We start from the raw sequence: 26,263 nt of genomic DNA, 5'->3' as shown, positions 1-26,263 counted from the left end.
TACAAATAACGTAAGGATGAACAAAACAAAAATCCTTTTCAACACATTAAAACTATAATATTTAGACAAAAATGGAAATGGTTCCTACTAAGTTAACCACTGCTACAATTAACTAATTATACTTTAAATGAGGTCCAGAATCTTTTTCTGTAGTGGAATTTTAGAGCAATCAGCATGGCTCAAAAAACTGCCAAGGCACCTAATAATACAAAAGAAACATTTTTAATTCAAACTATAATTATGCCTTTGTCTCAATTCACAAGGTACAAAGGTGGTATTTCTTCTTTTCTTATGGCTAAGTTTGAGGGAATGATGTGGAATATGTCTGCCATGTCTTTTTCCTGCCCAGATCACTTCTGTTTTTTTCTCCGTATGGGTATGGTTGTCTAATCCATTTCAATTATCAATGAGAAGCACCATGTACTACAAGCCAGAAATGGTCATTGACACACACTCTGGTAAAGATTTTTTTAAAGATAAGGAACTCTAGGGAATTCCCTGTCTGTCCAGTGGTTAGGACTCCGTGCTTTCACTGCGTAGGGTACGGGTTCAATCCCTGGTCGAGGAACTAAGTAAAATCCCACAAGCGGGGCAGCCAAATGAAAAAAAAAAGGAACGCTAATTAAAAGTGCAAACACTAAGAGCAAAAGGTATTTGAAGTATCCATAGTAGATAACTTTGTTTTATTTTAAAGAACACTGCATTACCTCTAGGAAGAGTTGTAAAGTGGAGCTTAGCAATACTTCTCTCATTAAACACTGTTACCACTTTATTTGCTTTGGGGGAAAACAAGGACTTGCTAGTGGAATGTACAATTTAAATACCATGATCCATCTATCAAATGACCAAAATATAAACCATAAGTAAGTATGGTGGAGTGGAAGTCACCTAATTTCTTGGGGTCTTAACTATACAACTAGGAAGGTAATTATAGTTGCCTGTCAACTTTATATATATGTGAAGCAGATCAACCTGTCCACTGCTATATATATGCTATTATTTTCCTTAAATGAGGTAATATTCATGAAACTTAATGAAAATTGAATGACTAGTCTAGTCCCTAGAAAAAGTGATTTCATTTATAGGTTAGACAGAATATGAATTAATTCTAAAATAAATTATTGTGCCACCTAATGGCAATGTCTCTTGGTCAAAATATGTTTCATATTTGTTGGGCTACCTAAGCCCAACAAACCCATCTGATATGATTAGTACACAAATCAATAAACAAGGATTTATACTGATGAAAATACAGAATAGTAATGACCATCTCTACTGTAAAACAACGTGGTGCTCTTCTGAAATGTCCTACAATCTAAAGAATAAAAGTGGTACTGTGGAAATACATATAAAGAATTGATTTCATTGGTTTGAAACTCAGTAGAATACCTGAAATAACTACTTACTCCTGGCAATAGAATTTTGAGGACTTGCAGATGACATTTGTTTATGTAATCCAGAAGTCCCCTGTTCAAGCTTTTCAGTAGATACAGAATGTCTGTTGGCTGAGAAAAGATATAAGATTTACTGTACTCATATTTAAAAAAGCATCACTAGCTGAAACAAAATGAGTTCATGATGTACTTCTATGGAGCATAAACGTGTATTAATTAGGTACACAATGCTCACTGTCAGTCATTCCTTACAAACTATATAAATTTAACTTACATTTTATGCAACTGTATAGAATTATGTCCACACATAGGAAAAATTTACAGTACATCAATATTAAACAGGACTATTTTTAAAATATGCACTGGGTAAAGCTGTGTAAAGCTTATCAATTATTATTCATTTTTACACTGATTACAAGTTTAAATGGTGAGATTTTGGATATAGTGGATAAAATAAAATTACTACAAAATTTCACCTCATTCTTTGGCGATCTCACATGACACAAACTTAAACGCATGCCAAAGAGTAAGTACATGGCAGTGTTTTCACCTAGGATACAAAGCTCAAAACCTTTTGTAGTAAATGCAACCTTATACTAGGAGCCAATATTTACATGTGAAAATGAATGAACTTAAAGTTTAGTAGTTGAATTAATTACCAGTTTTATTCTGAGAGTTTACTGTTGTAGAGCCTTCCCATGACCATCTTTTTTGATGATCAACACGGCTGCTCCGCTCCAGTGTACGATGAAGGGCAGCTTTGAATCTCTCCTATTTAAAATAAATGCCAACAAATGTTTACATATGCATTATATTGGTTAGTATAATTTTGATCTGTTGGTTATAAAATACCCCCACTACCAAATTTTTCAATCAGCCAAATTTTTTTAATGAAAGATAGAACTGGAAACATCTCAGGTAAAAAGTTAAAGTTCAATACATCTCGGGTATCAATCCACATTCTCCCGAATAACTAGGTTTTAATCTTATGGACATGAATCGAGGAGCTGACTGTGCTTCCCTCTTTGCTTATATCATTAGGAAATTTAGAACCAAACGTGTAGCCTATTCTAGCAACTATACAAAGACTGAGTGGTACACTTTGGTGTATGCTAATCATACCTTATGTTTTATTATTTTCTTACTTTAATTTCCCCCTCTGCTTGATTCCCTCAACCACTTATTTTCTCATCTGGTTGTGGTATGTCTTTTTTTAAAATACACCTTAAATTCTTTATAGAATGAGGCAGGAAAAACAAATCAACTAATACACATATGTGAAATCTATGCCAGATCGTCTGTTATAACCACATTTGTAACATCTTAAATTCTAGTGTTAACTAATCAAATTTTTAAAAAGAGATGTGTTTGTCTTGACCTCAGCTTCAGTTTGAACTGGGCAGGATAACAGCTCTACAAATGTAAATGCTACACTGTGGTGAAACAAGGCCACTGCTGGAAATGAGAGGCAGTTTTCTTTTCTCAGCTATTCCTCACCCTGTGCTGTAACATACCATGGACTACACTCAGGTAAGCAAATCAGCTCAGGGCCAGAAGGTTTCCTATTCTTCTCTGACAACAATCGTTTCATAGCAACATCATCCTTACGATGTTCCCATCGTTTCTCTGAGGGCAAACAGGGTAAACATACTAGGAAAACAGAGAGTCACCCATATCCTCTGAGGAGAAAAGCAACTGCAATTCTTAAAATAAAATTGATCTAATGGCAATATTTTAAAAGTATATTTTCTAACAGAAAGTAAGTTTTTCTAAATTACTTAGACACCCAAAAAGTATAATAAAGACTAAAAACAGAGAATATTCTTGTATTACTAAAACACCTCTGATTCCTAAGCATTCTAACCTGCTGTTTCCAGATGCGCTGACCCTCTGTGCTCTTTCAGGTTGCTTCCGGGAGGGCTCCTGTGGCTCCTGTGCAAGCCCCTGGCCTGCCTCCCATGCAGCCCCACCCACACTCACCCCTCCTCAGCACCACCGAGTTTTTTCGACTGAATCACTCTCTCTCTTTTCCTCCGTGCAGCCTCCTCACAGTGTCCACCGCTCCCTGCTCTGTCTGGGACTCCCCCATGCTGGCTCTCTGGGGTCGGTTCTCTTTTGCCCTTTCTCCTTGTCTTCCGGCCTCTTCTCCTGCCCTGTCTCTGGCTCCTGCTCTGTCTACAGTATCATTTTGTTGCTTCTTCTTTCTCGGTGTTCTCTCTCTCAGGTTCCTCTTTCTCTAAGATGGTCTTTTTTTCTCACAGTCCCCGGGACTCTCTCTCCTCCAGGGACTCTCCCCGACTCTGCACACAGTTTTTTTATTTTACTTTCTTTGGTTCTCTCTTTACCTAGTTCAGTCTCTCTGGCCTTCACTCTCTTTACCACAGAGAAGTAAATTAAGGAGATGTTTCACAGAGGAAGACAGAAAGTGACACAAGTTCTGAATGAGAATTCATTAAATACTGGAATGTGCTGGAAAAAAAAGACAGAGAACGTGCTAGTGGACCATGGACAGGGAAGAAACAGCACAGAAATAGTCCTAGAATAAGGAAGATTCGCCAATGGGGGTAAGGGCTGGGGGTGAGGCATTTGCAAGAGCCAACTGTGTGCAAAAATTAGGAGGAAAAGCGAGCACCACAGAGAAAGACACAGAGAAGGGGGCTCTTAGGGAGAAATGAAACCAAAGAGAAAAGGAGAGAAAAAAACATTTAAAAATTGGAGCAACAGAAAAAAAGAGAGGGAGATAAAAACCCACATACTGAGAGAGGCAGAAACTCTAAAGATGGGGAGAGAGAAGAGGGAGAAGCTAAGACAAAGAAAGCAGAAAGAAGAGGGAGGTGCCTCGGGCAGAGAAAGGTCAGAGTCAGTCAGACAGAGAGCCGAAGACAGACCAAGGCTCACTCAGGGACACTGGAGAGTCACTGGAACAAAGAAAAGAGAGAATGACAGCGAGGAACAGGACAGAACACGTGAATTCAGACGGAGCCAAGGACGCTCAGAGTAGAGTCGTGGGACAACCTACAGGAGAAAAACCGGGTGTCAGAGAGAATCATACAGATTGAGACAGGCAGCCAGATGCCCACACAACAGTCAAAGACAAACTGAATGAAGAGGGACAGAGGGGGAAAGAGAGGGCACAACAGAGGCAGTGACTCATACCAACAGAGTGCCAAGGACACCAAAACAGGGTCCAGACAGGAAAAGAGAGAGCAGGGCTACAAAACAACAGAGAGAAAAAAAGAAGGAACAAGAAGGGGAGGGGGGAGAGAGCGCAAAGGAGAGGGAGCCAGGGAACCGTGGGAGAGTGCGAGGCTCTGGCTTGGCTGGGCCTCTGCCCCTCACACGATGAGCCTAGTGGTGAGGTAAGAAGCAGAGCGGGTCAGGGGCAGACGGGGGCCTCTCAGGGGGCCTGGGACGGTGGGTAGGTGAATACTAGGCAATGGGACACCACCTTTTGTAGGAGAGAAAGCCGCTCAGAGCAAAGCCCAGGCCGCAGGCACCCTGCAAGTGGACAGGGTTCTCTCCCTGGACGTGCAAGGCTCGGATCAGGACGGGGCAAGAGGTGCTAATGTTGAAGGAAAGATGAAAGAATAATTGGGATTGGTTCCAGTAAAAGCAGAGAAGGGCTAAGAAAAAAGTACTGCAGAACCAGGCAACACAGTGCATCATCTGATTAACAGGCTAGAAAAACATGTACCCTTTCTTCCTGTAACTTTTCGTTTCTCTTTTTTTCTGCAGATATTCTCCGTTGTTCATCCTTTTCTTTCTGTTCCCTCAGCTTTCGCTGCTTTTCTTCCATCTGTTTTTCGTATAGGATCTTAGACTTTCTTTCTTTTTCAAGTAGTTGTGTCTCTTTATTAGCTGAAATATTCCAAATGCAAGGTAAGAGCCAAGAAAATATTTAAGTTTTCCACATTACAGACCGAGAAGGAAAAAGTTTATATTTTATTCTCTTTCTTAAAAATAACATAACCTGTGCTAATGACTAAAGACTTATTATATAAGTGAACAGAGATGGCCACAAAAGAACCATTTCCACTGGGTGTTCATTTAACTCCTGAGAATTGAATTGGCTTAGATGACTCTCCTCCCGTCCGAACTAAAATTCCAAGTTCAGAAGAAATATTTTCTTTCATGTGATGTTTCTGCTGACTTGAGCTGAAGTCAAACCCCATCAGATTAACATGCTATACATTAAAACAAGACGTAAAAAAAACACATGGCCAGAATATATGTTTTTTTCCCTTCTACTAGGAAACTTCTCTTCAAAAGCCTCATCTAGACAGACCATATTAAGCATGCCAGTTTGACCTTCGTGGGCTTTAGGCACATACCAAATTACTGACCAGCATGATGTTTTCCTGCGTTCAAATTTCCCCTCACTAAAGCCTGGAGAGCCATCTATGCAGCTGTAAAATACTCTTCTAAAGAGCTACAGGAAGAAACAGCTCCTCACCAAAACAAAGACAATTGCTATTTTATCTGAATGAACTTGAGCACTAGTTTTGCAGTGGATTTACAGGGCCAGATGAGAAAAATACATAGTTGAAAAAGTATTCTCTCAACGTATAGAAAGATTATTCTTTTAGATCCTAACTGATACAAAGTTACACTTGAAAAGCATAGCAATCAGTGAAAGATACCATATCTATGTTAGGATTATTAGCAACTCCATTTTTTGTTTTTTTTGGGGGGTTTTGTTTTTGTTTTAGAACCCACCCCCAGCAGTGAAAGCAGACTGCTAACCACTGGACCACCAGGGAATTCGCTCATTTTTGTTTCTAAGTCATTTTTCTGAAATCCCGTTTTGCTTGTTTCTACAAATGTTGAAGAAATTTTCATACCTTAATTTTCAGAAAATTAAAGCTAACAGAAACTACTAGTTCAAAAATAAAACAATTTGGTCAAATATTTTTCATGGACCTTCTTTATCTCACTTAGTATAAGCTCTTAATCCAGTATAACACATACTGTAAAACGTGTAATCTATCATATGAACAGATTAAAAAGTACGTAAAACCACTTTGGAAATATATAACCTTAAAGTAAAGTTCATTCATCTTAATTTTTTTAAAAAGTCTAAAATATACCATCATCTTGTCTTTTTTTCTCCTCTCTGCGCTCCTTTGCTAATCTTTGCTTTACATCATTTTTAAGCACAGATCCATCTATTACTAAAAAAAAAAGAAAGAATACAGTTAGACATAGGATATCAAACTTTAAGGATATAACACTTTGACATCTATCAAAGCATTCTAGAAATTATACCTGGTTTAAATGCTGATTTTATATTTGAGGGCTGTGATGGAAGAGCACTAAAGCTACCCTGACTCCGTCTTTCTTCAGCAATGGCATTAGCAGCAGCAACTACAATACAGGGAGATAAAGGAAAGGGATTCGATATTAAGAATATAAACAGTGGGACCTCCCTGGTGGCAGAGTGGTTAGGAGTCCGCCTGCCAATGCAGGGGACGCGAGTTCGAGCACTGGTCCGGGAGGATCCCACATACCCCAGAGCAAGTGGGCCTGTGTGCCACAGCTACTGAAGCCCGCACACCTGGAGCCTGTGCTCTGAGACAGGGGAGGCCACTGCGGTGAGAAGCCCGCGCACCACAACGACCCAGCTCGCCACAGCTGGAGAAGGCCTGCGTGCAGCAACGAAGACCCAACACAACCATAAATTAATTAATTAATTTAAAAAAAGAAAGAATACGAACAGCTAATCCAGGGGTGGCAAAACACAGCCAATTGTATCTTCGATGATAAAGGACAGAATCTCTTCTACAAGGCAAAATCATGATAGACTCTGGGTCAGCAAAGACATACTGAGTACCTATGATGTTCAACAATAATTCAACAAAGAATTAACAGTGTTTACCGTAGGCATGCCAGCCTATCTGTGCACACAGAGTTGTCAGCAGAAGTAGCAGCACGAGCTGGTGGGTGAGCAAGAGCTAATGATTAATAGCTTTCAAAAATGCCTCAGACAGACATTACAGCAAGTACTAGAAAAACTGAGCTGGCAAGGATTTGGAAAAATGTTTCGCCATAAATTGGGGGAATTTAGAAGATTTGGAGTTTATGGATCTGAATTTGGATGCAAAAGTGTCAACGGTGAGAGCCTCAGAGATTGGGCCCAATATAAGGAGTACATTTATAAAGTACCTAAATCAGGGGCTTCCAACCCTGGCTCCACACGAGTCACCCAAATTGCTTTTAAAAAAAATTAGCAAAGCCTTCCCCTCCCTGCCTCCACTCTCTGAGAATGGGGCCCAGGCCTTTGCAGTTGCTAAAAACTCTATTCTGATGCACAGTGAAGGTGGAGAAAACACTCAAGAAATTGCCAATGTGATGGTATTTTTCTAGGTAGGAAAATGTCAAGCAAGTAAATATAAATTATATAATATAAATTTACACATCTTGTGTGAACAGGTAGAAAATGGCAAATAAACTTCAATAAGGGTGAAATATAAGAGTATGGGAGCACAATTTGAGGGAAAGTAAGAAAAACTAAAATTCTAAGATGACACAAAAACAAGTTCTTGGGGAATTCCCTGAACTCTAATTCCATATACGGCTGTATCTAAAATGCCCCATAGTACCAGGCATCTTCAGGAAGGAGCTGGAGAATAACACTGAAAACTCTCTTCTACTCTCATATAAAAGCACAGGGAATATGCCCCTGTGATACTGCATACAATTCTGGGTTCTACATATCAAGAAAAATATAAAACAGTTGTAGATGGGCAACTATAAAATAAGGGAATACAGGGACTGTGGTTGTACTCAGAATGAATGGACTTTGAGATGTTACTTGCCACTGAGGAAAAATATCTGAGAGCCATTTTATAGAGTAAACTTGAAAGTGATATCACAATTGTTGCCATAGAGATCGCCATTTCAAAAGGGGAAAAGGATTTTTTTTAAATCTCAGAGACCTAACAGCTTAGATATAATCCATGATCTAACTATTTGAAGATTAGATTCTTGTCAGCTTCTTCAGTTATTTAATTAGCATCAATCTTGTGGACCACGATTATCCTCTGAATTTGAGTACTAATGTATTAAGAAAATTCTTAACTATAGTCTGTAAGTTAATTAAACCATCCTACACACTCTCCCTTCTACTCACAACATTTCTATGTGAGCATAGAGAAAACCACTGTTGCTTCTACACATTCAGTTTTCCTGCTTAAAAGTCCTAAGGAGGGCTTCCCTGGTGGCACAGTGGTTGGCGGTCCACCTGCCGATGCAGGGGACACGGGTTCATGCCCCGGTCCGGGAAGATCCCACATGCCGCGGAGCGGCTGGGCCCGTGAGCCATGGCCGCTGAGCCTGTGCGTCCAGAGCCTGTGCTCCGCAACGGGAGAGGCCACAGCAGTGAGAGGCCCGCGTACCGCAAAAAAAAAAAAAAAAAAAAAAAAAAAAAATTCCTAAGGAAAGTCCATATTTTGGCATAATTTAGTTGGCCATAAGGACAATTTTTCTCAAAATGTACAATTTTACCAGATTTAAGATCTTATTAATCAGAAGTAACCTAAGAAATAGCTGTGGTGGCAATAATGAACCAAATCATATAAGGTTATAATATCAAATATGATTTTTATTTATTTTTTTAAAATTTTGGCTGTGCCGCACCACTCTCAGTTCCCCGAGCAGGAATTGAACCCGGGCCACGGCAGTGAGAGTGCAGAGTCCTAACCCCTGGACCACCATGGAATTCCCCCATTCTCCTTCTATGATGGGAAAACAACAAACTCAATCATCCTAGCCATCTAGCCCAATAAAAACCTCAGAATGAAATGAACCAAAAATAGATGCCACTAGGATGCCAAAATTAAAGAATGCTTTACACTTGATAGATTTCTAAAAGATGTCATTGAAATTTTGAGGCCTCTTCTGGACATAAAGCATTTTAGGTCACTACTGACTTCAACATAGTGGAATATTTCTGCTTCTCTCCAGAAACCCCACTCCCGCTTCCTCAACACACACACACACACACACACACACACACACACACACACACACACACACACACACACACAATCTGTGTCACAAGAGCTCTGCTCCACTAGGGCAAGTTAAATGCAAGAAAGGAAGGAAGAACACTTTTCCATGACAGTTAGTTCAAGAATCTTCCTAAAGCTGCACCCAAGCACAATCACCCCAAAATGCTTAATCCCATGAGATGCCAATGATAAATACTCATCCCAGTACTTATTAGCAATTCTGTACTGTCCGCCTCAGCTGCTGCTCTTGACATCACTCTCAGAGTTCGACCTAAAATCTGTAGCCCCACCTCTCCATGACCTTTCTTCTGTACTAATTAGAAACATTAGATCACACAAACTAGTAAACTAGTATTTCTCATTAGGTAGCAAAGGGCGTAGGTTGCAAAAAAATGATTGAAAGGTTTTTTAAAAATTATTATAAGAAGGGTTAGGGCTAACTGCTACAGATTAGTGGATACAGTGCTACTCACCATTATGTGGATAACAGAATAAAAAGAAGCAATTGCTACAAAGTCTTATCTTGCGCTCCTGCTGGATGTAGCCCTCAAAGTGTAGGCTGAGGGGTGTCTAGCAGCAGACTCTCTTCCAGCAGCCCAGTCCCTGACCCTTCTTCGCACAGTTGCCGGCCCAGTCCTGGATCCACCCTCATTCAAAGCTGAGCAGTTGGGAGTGCAGATCCATTCCACCCATACCAAGGGTCTCTCTTCATGGCCTTATTACAGTTTGCATGTCATTAGGCCAGGGAGAGGGTGAGAAAATGTTTAGAAAATAATAGAAAACCAAAGACATTTGCAATCAGGGAACCACAAAAATAAGGCAGATTCAGGGAGCTTTGCCTAAAACAGCAACAAAGTCTACTCACTGTTATTTGGATAACAGAAAAGAAGCAATTGCCACAAAGTGGCAGAATATTTCACTGACTGCTTGTCCCCTTCAGGAAAATGCTGAGACCATGAAGTAAGTTCTTTCTGGTCAAGGTGGTCCTCTGTAAAAGTTTAACATGTGATGTTTTCAATTCCTAATACAAAATGGGCAGCAAGGAGGTCAACTAGTTCTCGGTTAAGCCTTTTTTTGCTTAAGTTTTTAGTCTGAAATACTGTGAATTCAATCAACTGTTCCATATAAAATTTAAAAATACTTTTCAACATTCAGTATGCAAATACTTCGGGGGGCTATCCAGAAGGCCGGTTAGTTTAAATCAGTGAAATAATTCAATGTCAGAGGACCTTAGGTGTCAATAAGCAATAAAACAATGAATTTATTGCAAACTCTCCCTGTACGTTAACCATAATAAGCTAGAGACAGAAGAGTTTTTCACGCTATGCAATAATGCAAGTGTTTTTGCTTCTGACATTATTCTCTGGGGAGTTGATTCAAAGCGTTCTGAAGTAACATAAACCCTCCCAATCGCAGCCGGTCTAATTTTTCAACTGCAAATGAAAAAAATCCCTAAGGATTTCAGTAAAATCAGCAAGGCTGTTTTATTCAAGCTCATATAGGAGGAAACTAGCCCGAGAATTAAAAGCAACCTCCCACAAGCAAGAAATACTACCTCGCTCAAGTAGCAAAGCAGTCTCCTGGGCTAAGCAATGCCAAATCCTGCCAAATTTTATAAAATTAACGTTTTGGGGGGGACTTTTTGGTGATGGGACCAGTTTAGAAGAAAGCACTCTGAAGCCCTGAGTCCCGTTCAGTTCAGCCTAGGGTCTGCAAGATGTCCCACGGAAGGTGACATCCTGGCGAAGTCATGTGCTGAGGCAAACCAGGAGGAGCAGGGGGACCAAGTTTCATCCCAAATTTCAAAGCCAGAACCCCAAGGCCCCCTCCTCACCGGACCTTAACCAGACCTTGACCAGGAGGATGCGTGAGAGACCGGGGTTGCGACCGTGGGAGAGGATGAAAGCGCGAGCGCCCCGGGCAGAGGCAAGATTCCAGGGCTGCCCCGAGCCACGAGTGCTGTCCCGGCGACCGCACCTCCCGGGCAGCGGCACGTCCGTTCCGGCGGCTGCGAGGGCGTCTGCCTCTCCCCAATGGCAGGCGGGGCTCCGGGCCGTCCGCGGGCTACGGGGTGCCAGGCCCCCGCCCTCCCGCCCCAGCAGCGCCCGTTAGTTCTCTCGCGCCCCGCCCGCCCGCGGGGCTACGGCCGTTGGCGGTGGCAGCTGGGCCGCGGGACTTGGGCAGTTGGTGGCGCGGGCCGGCCGTCTCCCCTCCCGCCCGCGTCCCCTCTCGGCGCCCCATCCCGTCCCACGGCGCTCCGGCGGGGGTGAGGGGAGCACCCGACGGCGCGCGAGGCGACTCCGGAGTGAAGGTTTCCGGCGCGGGTCGCGCCGCTCCGACAGTCCCCGGGGCCGCGGGAACCCCGCCTCCCGCGCGGGGCCGAGCCCCCCCAGGAGCCGCCGGCCCGCTCACCCATCCGTTCCCGCAGCCCCCTCAGGGATGTGCCACCACCGGCGCGCTCCGCCATCTTCAGAGCAGCCGAGCGGGGAGCCGCCGCAGGCGCTGGGACCCCAGTGCGCAGGCTCTGGCGCGGCCGCCGCGGGGGCCGGGGCCTTGGCGCCCGGGGGCGGGAAGGGGCGGGGCCCAAAGAGCCGCCGCGCCCGCCTCGGACCGGCGATTGCCGAAGCGCTGCTTTTTTTTTTTTTTTTCTTCTCTGGAAGAACATACTTTATTTATTTTTTTCTTTATTTTTTTATTTTTTTTTGCTTTATAACAAATTTAATCAGTTATACATATACATATGTTCCCATATCCCCTCCCTTTTGCATCTCCCTCCCACCCTCCCTATCCCACCCCTCCAGGCGGTCACAAAGAACCCAGCTGATCTCCCTGTGCTATGCGGCTGCTTCCCACTAGCTATCTACCTTACGTTTGGTAGTGTATATATGTCCATGCCGCTCTTTGAGCAACAAGTGGTGAGCCGCTGGGCGGCGACCACCTGGTGTAAATAAACCCTCTCCTACGTCTCGCGCTCTCCCCGCACCCTCCATCCTGGATGCCAGCCAATCATCAGCCGGCGTGGCCCTCCAACACTCCTTTTTCCTTTTCATCTCTTTTACCTAGAAATGCAGTAAAGTTCTTTCCTTTCTTCATCCGTTCACTTAGGGAGCACTTCCTGAGTGCCTCCTGGGTGCGCTTGCATCAAGAGTTTGCTAGTCTTTGAAACACGACAGAAAGGCCCAAGTTGGGTGAAGAGGCCTAGAGAGGGGTTGGGAGAGAGATAGGTTCCTGTGAGGTGCTAGGGGTCCTGATCATGAGTAAAGACTTTAAGTTGTTGAGAATAAATCCTGACACTGTTAGGTCTCAAGGTTGTGTGAATTATCTTAGGGTGTTTGTGGGTCTTAAAAATGAAGGAGAGGACTTATTGGTGTTAATCTCGCCAGATAGATATATAATATTCGTAAGTGATTAGTATCCAGAATGCATAGTTTAAAAATTACTTAAGAAATAGGCAACCCCCCAAAAGTGAGCAAAAGGCATAAAGATGCCTTTCACAGGAAAGAAAACACAAATGGTCAATAAGCGTAAGAAAAGATGCTCAAACTCTTAAGCACTCAAGAGAATACAAATGGAAACCACAGATATCATTTTACACCTATAGATTTGGCAAAAATTAAAGAGTGGAAAATAAGTGTTGGTTAGGAGGTAGTTTAATATCAGTGGAGAAAAATAATACGGTAAATCAACTATACTTCAATTAAAAAAACACTAGTGAAAAAAAACACTAGTGGGGGGGAGTTTGGCATTATATCACCTGAAGCCCTGCTGCTACATATATACAGACACCAATGCTTTGCATGATATACATGATGGTAGCTATGATTATTATGACACACATGATTAGGGCACCAGCAAAACACATATACCTACACACAGATTCAGCTTTGATGAATTTATCTGGAACTTCACAAACAGAAAATCTAGAAAAATGCAACATCACCTTTGTAATTTCTTGCAAAACTGCTGAAAATGTTGACCCCCACTGTTAGATGTTGAACCCATCTAATAATAAGGAAACATTTGCCCAAATCCAAACTGTGGCATATTCTGCAAAACAAATGACCTGATGCTTCAAGATGAAAGATTAAAAACAAACATCAGGGAAGTGTTTCAGATCACAGGAGGCAACAGAGACCAAGTGTAATAATGCATGATCCTTGATTAGAACCTAGATTAAAAAAATTTTTACAGGGCATCCATTATTGGAACAATTGGGAAAATTCAAATATGAACTGTATATTATATATTATTGTATCAGAGTCAAATTTCTTGGGTGTGAGAATGGCATCGTGGTCATGTAGGAAAATGTCCTTTTTCTTAAGAAGTAACTGCTGGATAAAGCATCATAATGTCTGAAACTTACTGTCAAGTAGTTCATAGGAACAAACAGAGCAAATATCACGAAATATTTAAAACTCGTGAATCTAGATGGTTACACAGAGGCTCATTTTACTCTTCTTTCAACTCAACATGGGTTTGAAATTTTTCAAAATAAGTTGGAGAATTTATTTTAAATCTAGAAAGATTGTCTTCAGCTTACTTCTAAACATCACCACGTTGAAAAATAAAACTTGATTTGGCATTACATATACAGGGAGGCACCCTCCATAACCTTTGCAGCATTTAGAACTTCTAAAGGTCTTAATAAACACCCAGAACTTCTAAAGGCCCAGGTGTGTGTTGGGCGGGGGGAGGAGTAGCAATAAGAGGTCTACAAGAAAACAAATACAGGCGGCATAGGCTGGGAGCTGGGTGAGTAATTAAAATGGGTCCCATCAACAAGAACCTACTGTATAGCACAAGGAACTCTACTCAGTACTCTGTAATAACCTACATGGGAAAAGAATCTTAAAAAGAGTGGATATATGCATATGTATAACTGATTCACTTTACTGTACACCTAAAAGTAACACAACATTGTAAACCAACTATACTCCAATAAAAATTTTTCAAGAAATAAAATAAAATGGGTCCCAAGAGCTCAGAGGGATGAGAAATCACTCATGGCTGGGGTGATCAGAGAACCCTTTATGGAAGAATTGGCACTTATTTTGGACCTGAGGACCAAAAGAGACATCCTCAGGTAGCTTAGTGAGGCAATGCGCCCATCTGTGGCTAGATTGCGCTATTTCTCAAAATAAGATGGAAATCTAGGTTTTAATGTAAAATCTCTTCTTAAACAATGATGACAAAGTTAAAAGTTTTGCAAAACAGGGTGCAGGGAAAATAAAATTATCAGATAGCTAATCAATGTTCCACTTTCCCAATTATCTCATTTTTTATGTTCAAATGAAAATCCAAACAAGGTCCACACATGGCATTAATTGATATGCCTTTTAGGTCTCTTTTAATCTATAGATAAACCCTTCTTTTCCTCTAACATCTTTGACAGATCACTGTGAAATTTACAACTCATTCATTCATTCAGTATTGGGGAGAAAGAGACAGGGAAGATCCCCTCAGATGTTTCCTTGGGGCTAGAGCAGCTCCCTAAGGAGCCCCCCACGGGACTGTCTGTACATTTCTCAGAAAAATATTGGAACTGAAGACTGCCAGCTTGGGGAGAGTTAGTCTATTCTGGAGCCAACTCAGTCAGAGCTGGGAAAGAACTCAGGAGGCTTGACTCCTCTCTGCCCCTGTTTGGAAAGCCTATGTTCCCCAGTGAGCAAAAAAGAACTGGAATCCTGCTCACTATTTTTTTCCTACTTGGCTATTTTTTCCCTTAAACCTGATACCAGCAGGAGAAATACTCAGAAACCCCGCAGTCATAATAGGTCTGGGAAGTGTCACTAAAACATTAAATTCACATGTAATAAACACCCAGTGGACTTATCAAGTCTAACAAATTTGCATTTAAACTGCCACCATCACAGCTCTGTTGTAAGAGTTTTAAGCTTCACAGCCTCGAGATGGCTGTTCGTCTCCATCCTTAACTACCTGTCGGATTCATCCATCACACACGCAGTGGAGTCAGGGCTCTGGTTTTTCGTTCTCCTCTCATTTCTGACTCTTGCCTCGCATCTGTTGCAGCTTGGCTGTGATACAGGGGGAAGAGTGATGTTTCATTCTGGACTCATCTCTTGACAATTCTACTCACATTTTCCTTTCTTTTCCCAAATCTGCACTTTCCTTCTCTCCTAAGCTACAGACTCACCTCAGGCTTTGGTCATTTCTTGTTTGGTTGATGGCAGCTTTCCCAGTTCCGGAATTCCTGCTGCAGCACCTCGCCCCTGCTCCCCACAATGACCCTTCACCACCCCTCCCCCATTCCCCTTCCCTTTCCCTTTGCACTGAGGACCAGGGTGACCTTGCTCTCTTTCCAGGGATAGGTTGGGGGGCTGATTCTCATGGCCTGAGCTCACCAGGGTGGGGGGCTGGGAGCTTCCGAGGAGAGGAAGAAGAGGCACCACTGTCAGTTGGATTAGACAAATCTCAGAGGGGAATACTTGGATACTCACAAGTAAACAGTAAGAGACATGTCCTTTGTCCAGTGCCTATGCACTGGTAGGCAGAGTGCTTAAGGTTTTACATGATTGTTTCATATAATCCTCCCCACTGCTTCATGTGATAGCTTCTGTTATCATCCTCATTTTGCAGATAAGGAAAAAGTTAACCTCCCCAGGGTTAGCACAGCTAGCAAGTGGCAGTCCACTCAACTCCTATCCCACGTCTTCACTTCTCCATTGATCCAGTCCCCACACTCAGGCTACTCACCTTGTGTCATGTGGGATCTTAGTTCCCGATGACCAGGGATCAAACCCGTGCCCCCTGCAGTGGAAGCTCGGAGTCTCCACCACTAGACTACGAGGGAAGTCCAGAGATGCACATTTTATCAGTGGTAACGTCTTCGTACAACTACATCTATTAACCCAAGTATCACTATAGCAGTCTCTTAAGTCTTTACTAGGATTGACTCAAACTATTCCATAAGAAACCATTGAAAATGGGTGTTTAATATGTCTGGCAGTAAAGATAAATAAGACTCCTCTTAAGCAGCCTTTCTTCTAGAAAGGCTCACAGGGTCCATAAATGCCAGGTACTCAGGACTGACTTCAAAATGCATGTGTAAAGGAAAACGTGCCACATCTAGTGCACTGTTTATCCTGCAATGAATATTTGTTGAATGAATGAAAGAGTATTGAAAGCCTCCACAGTACTGAAGGAGGAATTTTCGATGGCCGCCGGGGTGTTGAAAAGGCCTAGACTTAAAATTATTAAAGGGCAAGAAAATGTCCTCATTTTATTTTTCTTAACTTCAAATAAAGTAGAGCAAACATGGGCTGTGCCTTCTCATTCTAAATACAGGGCCTATAATATAAAGGAAGCTTCAGGGGATGCCAAAAAGCATAAAATATCAAGGAATGCCCTTTAAAGACACTTTGGAATTTCTAATAGAGCTAAAAATTGGTAAAATCTAGATGGGAGAAAATGAGAAGAAAAGAGGAGTTGGGATGGTTTGTTAAAACACAGATTGCTCGGCCTCATTCCCAGAGTTTCTGATTCTATAAGTGTTATTAGTTGTGTAACACATACCACTAAGGAAATGTACCGAATGTCTACTGCGATGTCAAGTACAGCTCGGTGCTCAATACCATTACGCTCTGATGATGATAAACATTAAAAAATTCTAATACAGATCTAGTGTCGTGTACATCCCGATACTTGACATTTGTTTACTAAGGGCAGACAGATACTCTGCCCTAGGTTTCACTGAAAGTCAAGACCTGGCCAAGGCCTTGTGGGTGAGCATCGCAACGGAGGCAGGGGCATCACAGACACGGAGCTGCCTGCAAGGATGCCTGAGAGCATTTTGTACCGCGGCTTCCTGTGACAGAGTGTAGTACAACACACTGCATACACGGTTTTCCTTCCCTTCCCCACCTCCACCTGCACAGGACAGTCCACGCGCATACACACCTACATTTGAAAAGGAGTTAACATAGGTACGGGGAAAGTAAAGACATCCAGATCACAGACAGGAAATGAAATGCAGAAGAAACTCCTCTCCCCACGACCCAAGAGGGGAATGTATGTTTCCCAGGGTCAGAATGGTTAAACAATTGTGTCCTTAACTCTGGCTCTTCTTGAGGACCCCTTTGCAAAACTCAATTGTTTGTCGCTGCACTGATACAGTTGCAGAGCTGAAAGCCTGCACTGTAAACTTCATTGTTTTTTCATGGCCAGCTCCCAGATCTATTTAGAGAATGTATACTTTGAGAGACAAAAGGACCCAAGAGGACAAAGGGGAACTGTGTGCACACTCTTCTTCGGGAAACGTGGGTCTGTGGGGATGCACACGTGGGCAGCGGAGAGCTGAAGCAGGCTTCCAGCAGGGCTCTCATCTCTACGCAGCTGGGGTGAAGGACTCAGCAACGACACGGAACAAAACTTCTAAAGGCCCCACAGCCAGCCCCTTGAAAAGAAAACCCTCCAGAGTTTTCAGAGAAGACTCTTGGGGTGGATGGGGGGGAGAAGAGGAAAAGAGCAGGTTAAGAGCAGGTCATCCCTGAGGCCAAGTGAATAGACCATCTTTCTCTGCTCTCAGAAAAGACACATACCCTTGACTTTGCTTTTCTTTAGTTTCCAGATATTAGTGTCTGTTGAGGACACATCACTGAATGTGAGAGCTGGGAAGGAACGTCAAGTCCACTAAGTTGAGTCCTCTCATTTTCCCCTGAGGCTCAGACAGGCGTGTTGACTCAAGTTCCCACTGCTGGAATCCAGGTCTCCCTACACCCTATCTAATGCCCTTACCTCTGCCCACAAGTGAAAGGCTGTCCAAACAATCTTTTGGAAGAAGAAAAAAAAAAGTGAGAATTGCTGACCCAGTGCTGGGAACCACTATGTCATCCAGCTGGAATTTGACCTATATCCTCCCAATGAAACTGAAACGGACATGGGAGGGAAACAGATGGAGACCCTGCTAAGTTGAGAAAGACACACTTAAAGGATATTGAACAGCCGTTATTTTTGTGAAAGAACCAATGAGTTGGCCCCTACCTGCTGCTGCACACAGTTCTCACTACTTCCTCTCAGGAACTCTGTTCTGCAACAGCAAGACCAGGCAAACGCCTGGGCTCCAGCTGGCCTCTTGATCTACTCTTCCCCCACCTCACGGAAGTGTGATTAAAGTTCAGGATAATCTGACTCCACACTTCTCTGGAGCTTTCCAGAGGTCTGAGGAGCTAGAGCAAGAGAGGGCTGCTCAAAACAGTGCCTGGTGTTCTATGCTGGGGGCTGAAAGTGTGGCCGTATCCAGCTGCTATTTGAATCTAGGAGTGGAGGTGGGGCTGGAGGAGATGGGCCAAGCACCAGCCAAGCCCAAGAGGCTTCGTGGAAGGAACGGCTCTTAAAACCAGGCTTTATAAATGGTGGCTATTTATTGGCTAGTACATTCTTTTTTTTTTTTTTTTTTTTTTTCGGTACGCGGGCCTCTCACTGTTGTGGCCTCTCCCGTTGTGGAGCACAGGCTCCGGACGCGCAGGCTCAGCGGCCACGGCTCACGGGCCCAGCCGCTCTGCGGCATGTGGGATCTTCCCGGACCGGGGCACGAGCCCGTGTCCCCTGCATCGGCAGGCGGACTCTCAACCACTGCGCCACCAGGGAAGCCCTTGGCTAGTACATTCTTATATGTGTTACCCTCAGAACCCTGCGCAGTACTCTGTAGAGGGTTTGTGTTCAATATGTTTTTGTTGTCGATATTATTATGCCTGGAGATAATTAATTCAACTGAAACACACCCAGGAGGAACTGTTCAGAACTACCCAGTTCTTTTCTCTCTCTCTTTGGAAGGAGGAGCGTGTATGCCGAATTCTGGTTCCTTCTGGATACGCCTGCACTGGGAAGCTGCCGATGAGGCTGACTTCAGAAAGAAGGTGTGAGGAATAAAGCACTGATTTCAATTTTAGTTCTGTAGAAATATTTGAGCAGTCTGCTTGGTGGTGTTTTCATGATTAAAAATGACCCCGTGCATGCACTCGACAGGAACATGGGCCACAGCCGGCCTGACATATGCTTTTTCCCATCTCCATATGTTTCATTTATATCTTAATCCCCAGCCTGCTGGGAAAGAGCCGGGTAGGATGACACTTTGGGGACCGCTGTCAGTTGGTTTCATGCTATTTTCTTAGCCTATGGTTTTCACACATCCTTCACTATGAGCTGGAATCTGGCGCCAGGACTGTGGAATTGCCATAGGGCTGACTGCAGGGGAAAGAAAATTCGAAATGTGAAATGACTTTGTTCACATGTGAGTCGGGGATGTGTTTGCTCTGTTTATAGAAGGAGGAAATGACATTTGAAGAAAATTGGTTCAGGGAGAAATGCTGTCATTATATAAGCATTCAAAATTTAGTGACTGACTGACATCCTTAGGAAGTTCCCAAACATGCCCTTTGCCCGTTGCCGTGTGGTGAAAAGAGCATGGGCTTTGGAGCGCAGTACATCTGGGCTTGCTTCCCAGTCCTGCCACTTAAAGACTCTTCGACCCTGAGCCTCAGTTTCCTCATCTGTAAAATGAGGATAGTAACAGTTGCTTAAACTGTTTTACTGATCTTGAAATCAGTTGATATAAAGCTCAATATACAGAATGAGCTCAATATAAAATAGTAGTAGGGGCTTCCCTGGTGGCGCAGTGGATAAGAATCCACCTGCCAATGCAGGAGACACGGGTTCGAGCCCTGGTCCAGGAAGATCCCACATGCTGTGGAGCAACTAAGCCTGTGCACCACAACTACGGAGCCCGCGTGCCACAACTACTGAATCCTGTGCGCCTAGAGCCCGTGCTCCGCAACGAGAGAAGCCACCGCAATGAGAAGCCCGCGCACCGCAACGAAGAGCAGCCCCCGCTCACCGCAAGTAGAGAAAGCCCGCGCGCAGTAACAAAAGACCCAACGCAGCCAAAAATAAATAAATAAATAATAAAATAAAATAAAACAGTAATAATAACTATAGCTAATATTTCAGAGGCAGGTACTGTGTGCTGGGCACTGAGTTATGCACTTGTTTTTTTCACATTGTCCCACTTATTTTGACAATACTGCTATGAGGTCAGTAGAATTATCCCCTAAAATGCTAATACTATTAATCATGACGATATACCACACAGCTCAGATTGGGATAATCGCATGCTTTCTAATCTTGCTTTTTCTCCCTCATCTGCCCACACACCTCCCCACCCCCGTCCGCAGTGGTTTTCATTTGTGGTCAGAGGGCTGGAGATGTCTCACCAGGTGATAGGGGAATGGAGACAGGAGGCCAAGGGAACAAGCATTTTGCCACCCAAATGCTGGAAGAGGGCTTTGCAGTCAGAGACAGGAGATCAAATTTTCATGCAAAGAATACTAATTGTGTGGAACTAACAAAGAGGCTTGTTTGGGGGGAAACAAACACGAGAGTCATTCAGATACTTGAAATCTTTTTTTTTAATCAGAATACTGGAGCTTCACAGAGGCCAGTCCCTTTGTGTTCCTGCTCCCCCACCCCCCTTCCTTCTTAGCTTCCCTCAGCGGTTGGGGGGCGGGGGAGAAGGCCTGTTTCAGAGTGGGACCAGGTAGGGCCTATTCCCTTCAGGTAGCGGCAAAGCCTGAGGTGCAGAGACCCAGTCGCTCCCTCCCCCGGGCACGTCTCCCTGTGGGGAAGGCACAAGGTGGGAGCAGACAGATGGCAGCCACTAGGATGCTTTCTGTCCCATCATTTCTTACAAACGGAAACGGCCTTGTTGGAAGTTAGCTCTTGCGATCTCTCTTGAGGGTAAGGCAAAAGCTGAAGCAGCATCAGATGAGAATCTGCCTCAGGAGCTCATAGCCAGCGGCTCGTGGCACAGAGGGAAGCATAGGGATCTTGAAGGTCTAGAAGGGGTTAACCCAGGTCACGTGGCTGAACACACCGCCCCGCCCACCTCAGAAGGATGGCGGGCGCTCGGAAGAGAACCCTCCTGCATGAGAAGCTTATTTAAATGCTAACTGAAAACAGCAGATTCTATTTTCCCTTTGGCCTCCAGGAAGCCACAGCACAGAATTTTGACATTTTTCACTAACACTGTCTGTGCATGGTCCCAAATTCTTTCTGAGCACGTCTCCCACTTCTGCCACATTTCTGGGTGTGGTCGAAAAGAAGCGCTTTCAGTCTGGTCCCCAGAATTCATGGAAATATGAAAGAGTATTATAACATTTTGTATTGTGTCTTGTTTTAAAATCGAAAAGTCCTGTTTTTCTCCAGCGGCGTTTTACGTCACACTTCAAGACAACCTGTTGTGAAGGGACACTTTTGGGGTAAGGCCAGGGACAGAAAAACTCAAATTAGGACTTTTTAGATAGCTCAAAGAAAATTTTGAGAGCTTAGAGATTTACAGTTTAGTCAGCTTCCGTCTTCATTTTACAAAGGAAGCAACTTAGAGAGAGTGACTTGCCCAAGGTCACACAGTGGGTAAATGGCAGACCCATATATTTTAAAGTCCCATTTTCAAAATGCTGTTATACACAATCCAAATTATCATCTCAGCAGGGGGCATTTTTGTGTGTGGAAATTGACAAGCTGATGAGTTGTCACGAGGATTAAATAACAATAACGTCTGCAAAGTGGCATGCACAGTAGCTAAGCAAAACGGAATTAAAATGTTCTATCCATTACACATTTCCTTTCCTTGATATTTATGTCCACATACATTTTGAGTTTACAGAGTTGTACCATTTGTGTCTATATCACATCTTGATCTCTCTTTTTCACTTAACACAGACCCCATACTTACCATTTTAATGCCGAAAGAACATTCCATCTGGTCCGTAGACTCTACTTTTTTTATACATGCTACCATTATTGAACATTTGGGTGGTTTCCAGTGTTTCACCGTTATATATAGCAGGGCTTGGAACAACCTTACATAGCTTCCCCCCCCCCAACCCGTGCTCCTTTTTAGCTGATTTCTTTGGAGAATGTTCTCAAAAATGGAATGAGACATATAAAGAGCTTTCAAAGCAGATTGCTCTCCGGAGAAATACCACCAGTTTACTGTGTTTGTGTGTCATCGGTGATGGGAGACTATAGCATTGGAGAAAAAAGTGGTTTAACTCTTCTGTCTGGGCATAGAAAAGGAACTTGGGGGTTCTTGGCTGAAACTTCCTAGCCTGCCCCAGGTCACCCCACCCTTCAACCCTCAGCAGTGTTAGTGCTTTCCTGGCCTTTTTTTCTAACTTCCCCCTTCTGCACAGAGTCTTGGAGCAGAAGTAACCATGCTAATACAGAAGAGGATGAACAGTTTTGAATCAATAAGAGGTAAAATCTAACAAAAGCAATACACGGAAGTGTGACTGTCCCAAGTACTTCACCAAATAAAATGTTGGGGATTCACTTGTAAATTTCCATCATGGACAAAAAGGTGATTTTAGTTTCAAAGATCAGTTGATAAGAAAAGCCTGCCAATTCAGGAGAAAAATCTCACTGTGGATCTATGTATCCATGTGTTTGAATTTGAACATTTGGCCCAGTGGACTTGGGGTGTCTCTTCTGACTTCTGTCACTCACAAACTGTCAATGATTCAATAATAACAAGTTACATTTTTGAGTGTTAAGGCCCTTTGCTTCCATGGATCATCTCATTTAATCCTCATAACCACCTTTGGATAGATACTATGATTATCCCCATTTTACAGATGAGGAAACTGAGGTTTAGAAAGATTAACTTGCCCAGAGTCACACAGCTGGCAAGTGCCAGAGCTGTCATATGAGCTCAGGTCTGTTTGATTCTAAGGCCTTTGTGCTTGATCTTGTCCTGCCTCTCATACTTTCTTGGTTTATGTGATGGTGACTTATCTGCCACACTGACTCCAGTGTTGGTCCAAGGATCAAATGAGAGAAAAATCCCAAAGTGCTTTGTAAAGAGTAAACAAAACATTGTATAGATGTGCAGGCATTTTATAAATGTGAGGCATGATCATCACTTGGATTTAATTTAGCTACTGTGATGCTATAGGACTCTACTGGGCCACATTACCTGACTCAGCCCTAGGCTTTCTGGAGAGACTCCGTCATTTCTGTTTTAAGAACAATTTCTGAGAAGTGGGTCCCCAATTATAGTTACACTGATATTTGCAAATGCAGTGCTTCCCCCACCATAGAGCTGTGAGGAGAAACACGAGACACACAGGTGCGGGTGCTATTGCTCCGATGGCCTGATCCGTGTTTCAAAAGGAGTCATGTGGACTAGATGGGGGCGTGGTACTCATCTGGCCCAGGTCTTACTGGAGTGGGTAAGTCATGAAACTGGCAAGTTAGCGAAGGAGCTGCTGCGTCTCATTTCCTCTCCTGAGGGAGAAACCAGGAGTTAGGCACAGTTCACCTTAATACCTGAACCAGAGACCGTTGGGAGGCTGTTAGCTGTGAAAGAGGCCTTAGATAGCCTCTCACCGGACACCGACCCCTCCCATTTCTTATTTCCTGAATAGAGCTTTATTGTTTTTGTTAAAAATGCATTCACTGTTCGTTGACTTTAATGAGCTCTGATGTGGCACAGTTGTTATTTCTATCATTCTTCTCCCACACATAAAGTGTTTCATTATTACGGTACAAAAGTTTTCCCCCATGAGCCTACAGGGGATTTGTCATGACAGCTTTAAAAAAATTTCTCCTTGCAGGGGAGGGGGCTGCAAGATGTCAGAGAGTAGGGGTTGGGAAATAGGAAAGATGTGTTGTTTCTTTGTGAAATTATATGATACAAAATGAGTGATTATTACATATACAGTCATATATTAACATGAAAAAAAGTTCAGTTCCCAAGCTTGCAAAAAAATTTACATGAGCTCTCTAGATTCCATGTTTCTAATGGAATGTAGAGTGGTAAACAGATCTTTTAAAGATAAAGAGAATTTTTAACAGAAAAAAATAACAAGATCAATGGATGAATGTTGTCACATGCTCAATAAATTATGTTAATTCTTTTTTTAAAATAAATTTTATTATTTATTTATTTATTTGGCTGTGTTGGGTCTTTGTTGCTGTGCACGGGGGCTTTCTCTAGTTGCGGTGAGCAGGGGCTACTCTTCACTGTGGTGCAGGGGCTTCTCATTGCAGTGGCTTCTCTCGTTGTGGAGCACGGGCTCTAGGCGCACAGGCTCGGTAGTTGTGGCACATGGACTCAGTAGTTGTGGCTCATGGGCTCAGTAGTTGCGGCTCACGGGCTCTAGAGCACAGACTCAGTAGTTGTGGTGCACGGGCTTAGTTGCTCCACAGCATGTGGGATCCTCCCGGACCAGGGATTGAACCCATGTCCCCTGCATTGGCAGGCAGATTCTCAACCACTGCGCCACCAGGGAAGCCCTATGTTAATTCTTAATTTAAAAAAGATGCATGCACTGTCCCTATGCAGAAAAGAGAAGGAAAACTGTGTATGTCATGTGTTGTATCAGACTCTGTCATGGGAAATTGTGGAACAACATGCCTTTGGGCATACCTGCGTGTGATGCAGCTGCCTGTGTGACATGCCTGCCTGTCTGTGACATGTCTCCCTGAGTGTGCTCTGATTCCCGGTCCCCTATATGCGTGGTCTCTAATTCTAGTAAAACGCTATGAGGTAGACACTATTATTATGCCCATATTACAGATGAGGAACTCAGTCTGCCCCAGGGTACACAGCTACTAAATGAAACTATCAGCATATTCACCTCCCAAAAGAAGGAAAGGAGAAGACATGGGGATTGTGACTTAAGAGACCCGAGAGTTCTAGTTCCCACAGTGCCACTACCTACCTGGGTGACCTTGGCCAAGTCACTCCAGTTCTATTCCATCCTCTACAAATTAAAGGCTCCTACTCCCTTATGGCTTTGGTTCTTTCCTGGCTTTACATTCTATGTCTTTTTCTGAAGTCTGTATCATTATTTGCGATTACTTGTAATTGGAATGAAACCTGTTTAGTTGCTCAGGAGAATAGAACTAGAAATACTAAGTGTCAAGGTCCCGAATCCAACATATAGGTGAGGAGGTCATCATAGAAACGACAGTAGAAAGGACACTGTTTCTATTGATATTTGGCAAAGCTGAGTGTTGCTGCCACCTAGTGGGGAAAAGGAACGTGGCTTCCAGGCAAGGCCTGCTCCTTCTGTGCTGACCTAGGGAAAAGCTAGCAGAAATCATCCAGTTGACCAGTAATACGGGATTTCACAGATACGTTAAATCTTACAAGGCTTCTACAAGTCAATCACCTTCCCTTTGATTAAAATGAGGTTGGGAGAATTGCTTCTCTGAGCATTATTATTAAGTAGATATGATATTGTGTATACAGTGGATCCTTTCCCGAGGTCCTCTGTCTCTCTCAGGTGGAATCCCAGAACCCTAGAAGGTCTGAGCAGGAAGGAAACATCCTCAAAGAATTTCTAGGGCAACCCATTTCATAGTACAGAGGAAAAACGTTTTGGCCAAGGTCACACAGGTAGTTAACATAGGCAGAGGTGACAAGAGACTGGTCCCAGAATTCTGAAAACTGATCTGATAAAATCCACCCCAAATGGATAAGATTAGATATTTGTAAAATCACCTTTTGAGGTGAATACAGCTCCCTGGCCTGGAACAAGATTAGGAGACGTAATCAACGATATTTACATATTTAAAGAAAGCCTGAGGGTGCTGGTGGGAAGGCAGGGGTGGTCAGGCCGGATACCAGGAGGCTCAGACCCTGAGGGGAGCTTTAAGCACTAGAAGGCACTCTCTGTGCAGGGAGGAGGGAAGGGCTTGGTCCCTGGGACTCCTGGAAGCCCTCAGCCAGCGATCTCAATTTTTCTGAGAGGCAGTCACACCCTTGGGGGAATGACCATAGCTCCCAGTGGACCAGGCTTTATGTTACCTTTTCCTCTGCCTATAAGAAAGAGTATC

At 43.3% G+C, this 26,263-nt stretch overlaps 1 protein-coding gene across 3 annotated transcripts in view; it reads right to left on the bottom strand.

Annotated features, from left to right (window-relative positions):
- The window catches only part of MAP7D3 (MAP7 domain containing 3), a 35,176-nt gene extending 23,251 nt beyond the window's left edge, over nucleotides 1-11,925 (bottom strand). For all 3 annotated transcript variants that reach the window (XM_060087585.1, XM_060087586.1, XM_060087587.1), the window contains exons 1-6: nucleotides 11,816-11,925; nucleotides 6,660-6,758; nucleotides 6,482-6,565; nucleotides 5,089-5,252; nucleotides 2,054-2,165; nucleotides 1,407-1,505 (exon numbers count right to left, since the gene is read on the bottom strand). In XM_060087585.1, the coding sequence (XP_059943568.1) occupies nucleotides 1,407-1,505; nucleotides 2,054-2,165; nucleotides 5,089-5,252; nucleotides 6,482-6,565; nucleotides 6,660-6,758; nucleotides 11,816-11,870 (613 nt within the window). In that variant the 5' untranslated portion in view covers nucleotides 11,871-11,925. The remainder of the gene's footprint in view (nucleotides 1-1,406; nucleotides 1,506-2,053; nucleotides 2,166-5,088; nucleotides 5,253-6,481; nucleotides 6,566-6,659; nucleotides 6,759-11,815) is intronic.
- Nucleotides 11,926-26,263: the final 14,338 nt, after the last annotated feature.

This window comes from Mesoplodon densirostris, chromosome X (assembly GCF_025265405.1).
Source record: "Mesoplodon densirostris isolate mMesDen1 chromosome X, mMesDen1 primary haplotype, whole genome shotgun sequence".
Classification (NCBI taxonomy): Eukaryota; Metazoa; Chordata; class Mammalia; order Artiodactyla; family Ziphiidae; genus Mesoplodon; species Mesoplodon densirostris.
Note: the sequence above shows the minus strand (reverse complement) of the source record. Positions and strands in the feature narration are given on the sequence as shown.